Genomic DNA, 9,148 nt, shown 5'->3' on the forward strand with positions numbered 1-9,148 from the left:
AATGGAAATAAATCATAAAAATGAGACTAAATAATACTAATATGCATATTCTCAGCATTTAAAAAATAAAAAATAGTACTCCCTCTGTTCCTTGTTAATAAAGACATTTCTTTTCGGCATGAAGTTTAAGAATAGTGTGTTAAATGGATGGTGGAAAAAATAAGAGAGTATAAAGTAGGGGTGGCAAATCGTGCGGATTGAGTCGTTATTGGGTCAACCTGATAACGACCCAATCCAATAAGGTCTAACCCGAATCCAACTTGTTAAGGAAACTGTCAATCCAAACACGAACCCGACCTGCTACCCTCATACCCGAACACGATCCGAACCCAACACGAACCCGTTAACAACACGATATAATATGGATTGACACGACACGATAACGACCCGAACCCGATATTATACTATTAAAACCTGATATTACAAGATTTAACCTAATTTTAAACTTGATTTATACGATAAAAAATCATTTTGCATGATTTAATCTTGATTTACAAGAATTTGTAAAGCATTGTTTTTTATAAATAATAAAAATAATATTATTATTTTTTAATGGGTTATCCGTATCCAACCCGCACCCAACCCGCACCCAACCCGAATTTTCCGGGTTCTTAACGGGTCAATCCAATAAGAACACGAACACAATAAGGCTTGACCCAAACCCATTATTTTCGTGTGGATTTGTGTCGGATTAACATGTCGGATCAAAAATTGTCAGCCCTAGAATAAAGTAAGAGAGATGAAGAGAGAATAAAGTAAAATAGAGAATTATTTTTTGTCAAAAATAAAAATGACTCAATTAACTTGGAACTTTCCAAATAGAAAAAAACGACTCTATTAACATGGTACGGGGAGAATATTTGTTAGTGAAACAAATGTGATCTGAAGTGGTGATGCATGTCGACAAAGAGAGGGCAAAGAAAACAAGACACAAGTCGAATCAATCTCAATCATAGTGCAAATTCCAAATACAAATGGCAATTCTTGCTTTTATCAATGTTTTGATAATTGGCAATGCAAATGAAAGAAAAATAAAAATACGCAGTTATTAGTAAATATATTGAGTCACTCAATAGGACATAACACTTGTTACGCATATAGCTTAGAATTATTCTAGAAGAAAATATGTTGTACTTTATGAATTAATTTAGGTTTTGGAATAGTATCTTTAAATTTAGATGTATAAAAGTAACACAATTATACTATTGGATATCTTCAATAGTTGATTTGAGAACATATTTGTTGTGAAAAAAATGATAGATTTAAAATAGATTGTAGTACTTCTTATTGTTGGATGACCGAAGCTGAAGAAACAATAACTCACACACACTGAATTGTAGTTTGAATGTGGAAGAAGATGAATTGAGAGAATGACAAATTGTATTTGGAAAAGGTATTTTTACCTCCCCATCAATGAAGAGGTAAAATTTTATAACTACCATATTTGCCTTTTTTCATGAAAAATCTTTCAACAAGAGGAAAGGTATGTGAGAAAGTATTACACTTTATGTTTTTTCAATGTATTTTGTACTATTTATTTTATTTTTAAAAAAATAACTTTACCTTTCTATATATTTTTTCCCTTTGGAATGTGTTACTTTAAAAAAAGGTATATTCACTTTTTAAGAAGGTAAATACACAATATACATTTTTTATATACCTTCTCCCCTCGGAGATGCTCTTATAAGTTTATTCGTAATTTCTTTTGCTAGTCAGCACCTGGTAGTACATAGATATTTTATAAAATTAATTTGTGTAAGTCTTAATACTCCATCCGTCCCACCACAAGTGATCAACTTTCCATTTTCGATTGTTCCACCACAAGTGATCAATTTTTTTTTAACAAAAAACAAACCTTTAACCCCCCTCTTACTTTATTCACTCTCTCTTGCTTTATTCTCTCTTGTTTACTTTATTCTCTCATACTTTTTCCTCCCTTATACTTTATTCTATCCACTTTAACTCAACAGTTATCATTTTCTTAAATCTCGTGCCTAAAAGAAATCCATCGCTTGTGGTGGGACGGAGGGAGTACCATAAAAGTAATTAACATATTATAATAAGTTTATCCTGCCAAAACACGGATAATGTGTCACTATAAATATTATTATGAATCTACAGTTAACATAGGGGATGTAGCTCAGATGGTAGAGCGCTCGCTTAGCATGCGAGAGGTACGGGGATCGATACCCCGCATCTCCATTTTATTTTATTACTATTTTGTCCTTTGATTTTTTAAGTCAAAATTTTAAAACAAAAAACTACCGGTTTGGGCCTTTTCTTCTGGGCCTTTAAGTTTCTATATCTGTTTTAGTTGATTTGATTTATAATTTCAAATCTAACATCAGTATGGTCTCTATATCTAGTCCTCCAGTAAATAAAAATCATCATGAATCGATATCTAGTCCTCCAGTAAATAAAAATCATCATGACATGCATCACCTATCTATAATATGGCGCCCACTGTTTAAAAAATTTATTTTTAGTTGATTTAAGAAAGTTGTGCATAGTGAATTAAATAAAGTAGATGAGAGAATAAAGTAAGAGAAAAAAGAAAGAGTAAAGTAAAAGAAATAGTAAAGTAGGTGAGATTAGATGTTTTGTTTTTAGCTAAAAATAGAAATGACTCAAGTAACTTGGGACAACCTAAAAAGGAATACGACTCAAGTAACCTGGAACGGAGGAGTACTCCGTATGTATTAGTGAGCTATATTGATTTTAGCATTTACTAGTATAATGTAATCCCATGTATATGACAGATTGTAAAAACATAATTGTATCTATGTGGCAGAAACGTACTCAAAAATCTTAAAATAGAAATACTATTACTCAGAAAATAACATCATACTATGATACATGGAATTTGGATTTAAAGGACCTGAGTTTTTGTCTTTTAATTTTCACTTAGAAAATCAAAGGACAAAATAGGAATAATAATATAAAATGGAGATGCGGGGTATCGATCCCCGTACCTCTCGCATGCTAAGCGAGCGCTCTACCATCTGAGCTACATCCCCTTTTTGTTTTGATACATTAAATTTGATTTTAATATCCAATATTTCAATTTTATTTCAATTATTTTAAAATAACATGTAAAAGAGTTTCAGTATATTTGGAAGTTGTTTAGTGCATAACAGATATTGTTATTGTGGACAGTTGACAAGACCAATGTTTACCAAAGTATATGATGGTTGTCAATTATTGTAAATGTGTTTGGTAAATATGCATATTGTACAGAAAGATTGTTTTATGATACACATAATTTGGTATCCACAACTTTATTTTTTTATCATGTAATTCTGAGCTGCTGCTGCTGCTTTTAAAAGGAATTGATTATCTTCTTCAGATTTCAATTCCTCTTTTGGCTTTCATTTTTGCAAGAAAGCCTTCCAACTTTGAGAACAAGCCTTCTTCTTCGAATCTGAATCCGTATCCGAGGTCGTCTTCTCATTAGTCGTCTCCTCGTCTTGTTCTTCGACTTGGCCTTCCTCGTCTTCTCCCTCGACCTCATCCTTCTCTTCCTTTTCAGGCATTTTCTGCTCTTCGGCTGCAGCGCCATGTTTCCCTTATTTTATGCTGTCTTTCCCTTTATTTGAATCATCAGCGCAAGCCACTTGCTTTAGGCATGCACTGTCACATGAAATTGTTAGAAGAATCATTAACAACAACAACAACAAAATTTATAATCATTATGTTGAAAGATGGATTGAAATTGAACATACCTGAATACTCTTAATTTTGGGACTTTGATGTTTTTTCCATTTAAAATTTTTTCAAGTCAGTATTTATACTTTGGCAAACTGAAACAATGGACCAAATCACACCAATCTCCTAATTTTTTGCATTTGCAACCAAATTTTTGGCATATTGATATAATCCCACAACTTTTTTTTTTTCTTGAAAAAATAAAAGTCGACGTATATCCAATATAGTCGCAAACATGTAGGCCAACCTTGATTATTATTTCAAAACCACGAGTGCTAAAAATTGAATGTCTATACTTTGGTGGACAAAAATTGTTCAATCAACACAAAAAGGCCTCAAATTTCTCCACTTTTCACCATCTCCAAGGTTATTCATGATGCCCCTTTTACCAAAATTCTTCCCCACAAACAATTTCCTACAGCAACCTATCCGACAGCCCGGGAAGCCTCCTGAAAAAGCTCAAACTCGCCGGCGGCATCGGATCCCGGAACATAGGGTGCCGAGGAAGTAGAATCCCAATGCCACGGCCACCATCTTCGGAGGCACCACGTACAGGATTATCGTGATCACGAGGCACATTCCTATGAACAGTTTTGTCGCCCGAGGGTCCCTCCAGCTCACCAGAGCCTGGATCCGCTCGCCCTGGGTCGCAAAATCACCTAGCACTGTTTGAACCCTTGCTGCCAAAATCCTTAACCGGTCGTATCTGACCCGGATCAGCTCGGGTGGCCGAGAGCTGGGCAGCGTGTCGAATTCCTCATCTAGCTCGTCCGGGTCGACCGTGTCGGCTTGTGACAGTTTGATATCCATACCCGCCGGGATCTTGGGCTTGAACCGGTGGTACCAAACGCCTATTAGAAATACGTATAGAAATCCGGTTGGGACGACCATATCCGGGTACCATACGAGAACCAAGTAAAGGATATGGACTAGAACCGTGGTAACCGGGTTTCTCCATCTCCGGATATGGTCCAACCATTTGGCCAACCCGACCGCCCAAGCCAAGACCGCGACGATACGGAACCAATTAGCCTTGCTCTTCCTCATGCTCCAGCTATGCGAATCCGCATCCAGCATATACCTCACGACCTCCGGCCCCAGTGGAGGCTCTGACCTCGTCAGCCACGCGGCCACCATTTTGGTGGCCGCGCCGCGCAGAGCCTCCTGCTGGGCCATCCCTAGGGGCCGGAGGTAGTGCATCCGCGGAAGCAGCGGCTGCCCGTAGACGCCACACGTGTCGGGCAGCAACGACGGGCAGGCGAACCGGATCGCCACCTCAATCTCGCCCATTTTCTTCAACCCACTCCGGGACAGCACCATCAAAGGATATGAATTCATGTAGACCTTGTTACTCTCCAATGTGGAGATTCGGATCCGGATCTTCCCAATCCGGCAATCGGGTCGATCCTCCCCGGCCTCAGCGAACATGCGCCAATTGTCGAACACGCCAACCGTCATCACCGTGCACGGGTCGTACACCTGCCACGTGTACTGCTCGTTCCACCTCGGGTCGAAGTTATCCGTGACGGTCCTGGTCCGGACCCACTTCTTTCCGTACTTCGCAACGCAATAAGCATCAGTCGAGCCTTTCCCGTTGCCCTTCGATTTCATCGGGAGCAATCCTCGGGCGCCGAGTATCCCGAGCTCCAAAATCCCCACCGCCGGCTTCCACAGCTGTTTCGCGGTCGGCCGGAAATCGCTGCAGAGATGCGCGGCCTCATCCAACACGTGGTAGCCGCCTTCCAAACACATCCGTAGGTGGAGCCGGCCGGAGTAGGGGCCGCCTTCCAAGCCATACCACTTGGCCGCAACGTGGCGCTCGTCTATTCGCTGCTCAATGCTCCCCACAGGGACGAGGACGTGGCCGAGAAGGACCGGATCTTTTCCGGTCCGATCCTCGACTAGCAGAATCAGGCTGTCTTCGAGAGGTTCACCCGCGACAAAGATCAAATCCTCGTTCCAGTGGAACGCAGATGAGTGGTGGCTCATCGAGCCTCTCCGGGTTCGGACGGATTGGAAACCGAGCTGGCCCTTAACCCGGATTTCCGGAGCGGTGAGCGGGGGCAAATTGGGCATTATGTGTAAATCCTGAGCTTCGATAACCGTCACACGGAGGTACCACAGCTTCGGCGACTGGTACACCTTCGGGCGTGTAACACGGACGGCTGGGGCGCGTCAGAGCTCAGCGACTCCGGGAATGAGTCGTCGGCCTGAGTGCCGATCCACACCGACAGCTGCAGATCGCCGGAGACGCGGTTCTGATCGTCGTCGGCGGTGGCGCCGCCCTCCAAATGGTACCACTGCGGCGCGAGCGGGCTGTCCGGCGGGTCGCGAACCGGCACGTCGGAGAGATCGAAGCAGACGCCGCCGAGGAACCTCTCTGACGCGCCGTCCCAAACTGAGATCTCGAGAGTCGAATTCGCGGCGGTGTCCTTGCTGTAACCTAGGGCGAAGACCTGGTTCCACTCCGGGCTGGATGGATCGCCGCCGGGAGGAGGAATTGCCCGCTTCGATCGCACAATATTTCCCAACGTTCGGACTTTGACGTGCGCGTTTTCGCTAGGGCTGAGGCCGCGGCCTTTCACGATTCTCACGAATAGATACTGCATCGGCTCCACCAAATCAAACGCCTGAATCCTCTCCGACGTGTCTCCTTTGAATTTCCCGGCGATAATCCTTGGCGAGTAATCGCCATTCCCCGGCCGTCTTAGCACCTTCATTCTCTCCCAACCATGGGGTTTCCTCCCATCTGCATTCTCCTCATATCCGGAGAGAATCCTGGCGGCGGAATATTCTCCGGCGGCGGCGGATTTTCCGGTGGCGGTTCATGAATAATCCGCGGCTCATGAATCCTGACCATCGGAGGCGCATGATCTCGCAGCTCCATTTGCGGCGGCGGAGGCTGATGCTCATCCGAGACTACAAACACCGGCTTCTTCATCACTTCCTCCGGCTGCATCTGCGGCGGCGGATGCTGCTGCTGCTGCTCTGGCGGAGGAGGAGGCTGCTCTCCGGTGGCGGCGGAGGCGGCTCCTCCGTAATTTCATCGTAGTAATAAATCTTCAACCCTAATTCCCCTTTAATCCAACTAAAAACACTCTTCTTCTCCAAAGTAAAATACACAAGCCTTCCTCCCCTCTCTTCACAAACTGCGAACCATACAATTTCACTCTCCGAGGAAATGATTCTTCCTCGCATTGCCATTACTAAGCTTCTTATCATTGAAAACCTCCACATTCAGCTCCTCAAACTCCATCGTCTTAGGATCCGAAACCACGAAATCCAACACCTCATTCCACACCGGATTGAGATTCCTCGGCACAGTGGCAGTCCGCCGCTTCTGTCCATCAAAATCGGCGACGACATACGCGCTGGAGCTGCCCTGTCCGTCCTTGGAGGAGGTCTCGCGCCTCGATCACTTCCACAATGAGCTTCCGGACGGTGGCTGGCGGCGGATTCGGCTGGTCGGCGGGCGGCGGGGGCTGGTCGGAGGCCATTGCTATGTGTTCATAGCTTTTGAGGCTGATTTTTGTGGATGCTTAACTTTCAATCTTTTTGGGATTGGGGAAATCGCTTAATACCTGGTTTTGTGCTGTTATCGTGCTAATTTCACTTCTTTCAAGAGATTGTGATCAGAAATGGTGGAATTTTGTGGTGGTGTGTGATGTGGAGAGAGAGGCTGGATTCCATTCTCTCTTAAGAAGTTTTTTCTCACTTTTTCCATAGTTTATTCTTCCCACTTTTCGTTTTGTACCTCCTTTTTGATTTTACAAATATTCTTTGCTACAACTTCCTGTTTACACCACATATTTCTCAATAAAAAAAATGAAATTTGGGTGTGACATAATTAGGTTTAATTTGTTGAATTAGAAAAGGCTGCTGCTACAGACTTGGATTTTATCTCAAGTTATGCTCCATTTTATAATGCCAAATCACCTAAAGATTATTCTTTGATTAACATAACTGCAAACTACTTCTCCATTTTTCCTCTATCCCAAGCTTTGCTCTGTTTTCAGATGCTCTGTTTCCTCTACCAAAATGCTCTGTTTTCAGATGCTTCTTTAGACTCAAAGGCAGAGCATATATTCCTCTAGAATAACTGATTTTTGCTTCTGTGCATTTTCTATGTGGGGGATGGGAATTGACTAAATCATGGTGGCACATGATCACAGACTTCCTTTTTGTCAACAGTTTGAAGAAAAAGTTGTGGGAAAGCATCTTCTTTATTCATCAGGTTCGTATTCTCCGCAACAAGTTGTCAACATTGCAGCTTTTAAGCTAGTTTTTGTCAGTGATATTATGTTATAAACTAGGATTGTTAATGCAGTTTGAGATTTCCAGAATTTAGTTTAAGTTTTGTGATTGGTGTTTTTAATGTATGGTGACTTTTAACACTTTTGTGAAGGATTAATAAAAGATTAGTCATGATAATGGTGGTTGGTGCATTTGAGGATATTAAAAAAGGAAATGTGATAAATGAGAATAAAATTACTGGATAATAATGCATTAGCTTATGAGTTTTATACTGAGATATGGCTAATATTCTTTGATTCTTATGAGGCTTCAAGCATACACACACTGCAAATTTTGTTGGCATGTCCAGTTTCATATATCCTAGGCTTACAAGAAGCTTCGTCATCTCAGTATTTCGACTTTTTATATTAGTGGACTTGTTTTAGTATCTGATCCTTGTTCCTCTATCTGATGCTGCTTTCTTGGGATATTCTTAGCTCGTTATCTCCTGAGAAAGCTCCCATAGACTCTCTTGGTACGTGTCGTCATCTGCTGCTCTTTTCTTGGTGCCCTGCTGTTAAGAAATTATGCCCTTTGATGTGAAACAAATGTTCAATAGGTTTTGTACATTTTATTATGTTTTTGAACTCATATTTGGATTAACTTCCCTTTGTAGAGGGCAAGAATCGTGTGAAAATGAAGTTAAAACAAAACTCGAATAGAGAACAAACTCAAGGCAAACTTCCCGATTTGACAGCTATCCAGGGACTGAGTGACCCGGTCCGGGTGAAAACGCCACTCCCACTCCAGAAACTTGACCCGGCCCGGGTCATTGCAAGCAGTGGCGGATCTAGGGGGGCAGGAGGGGGCGGTCGCCCCCTCCGTGCGACTATTTTCCCCTTATCGGGACGTAAAATTACCATGTCCGCCCCCTCCGTTTGCCTCCGGCGTCGCCCCGAACAACGAAAAGAATAGCCATGTCCTCACTAAATCAAGCACATACTATATATTCCGCCCCCTCCGATTCCGGATCCGCCACTGATTGCAAGCACCAATTCTACTTGGCCAGTTTTCTGGCACACGATTTTCGGTTTATATCACCACTTTTCGAGCAGTTGTGAATATCCTTTGACACACGATAATTGGGAGAAAAGAAGATGAAAGAAGAGGGGGAAAGAGAATGTACATCAACTCTCCACCAATCCGGAAA

General features: G+C 42.4%; 1 protein-coding gene and 2 non-coding genes across 3 annotated transcripts; 1 reads left to right on the forward strand and 2 right to left on the reverse strand.

The window, feature by feature from the left end:
* The first annotated feature begins 2,129 nt into the window (after window positions 1-2,129).
* On the forward strand, window positions 2,130-2,202 carry TRNAA-AGC. The gene has a single exon. It is a non-coding gene; the product is annotated as a tRNA-Ala (tRNA).
* A 742-nt stretch (window positions 2,203-2,944) lies between these two features.
* TRNAA-AGC lies at window positions 2,945-3,017 on the reverse strand. The gene has a single exon. It is a non-coding gene; the product is annotated as a tRNA-Ala (tRNA).
* A 154-nt stretch (window positions 3,018-3,171) lies between these two features.
* On the reverse strand, window positions 3,172-7,956 carry LOC121789130 (protein QUIRKY-like). Its single transcript, XM_042187646.1, is given in 9 exon segments — window positions 3,172-3,630; window positions 3,723-4,209; window positions 4,212-5,868; window positions 5,871-6,446; window positions 6,449-6,735; window positions 6,738-6,830; window positions 6,833-6,877; window positions 6,880-7,100; window positions 7,102-7,956. Coding segments are annotated over 8 exon segments (3,069 nt in total). The 5' UTR covers window positions 7,203-7,956; the 3' UTR covers window positions 3,172-3,630; window positions 3,723-4,120.
* Window positions 7,957-9,148: the final 1,192 nt, after the last annotated feature.

The sequence above is a fragment of the Salvia splendens genome, unplaced genomic scaffold (genome assembly GCF_004379255.2).
Source record: "Salvia splendens isolate huo1 unplaced genomic scaffold, SspV2 ctg149, whole genome shotgun sequence".
NCBI classification, from domain to species: domain Eukaryota; kingdom Viridiplantae; phylum Streptophyta; class Magnoliopsida; order Lamiales; family Lamiaceae; genus Salvia; species Salvia splendens.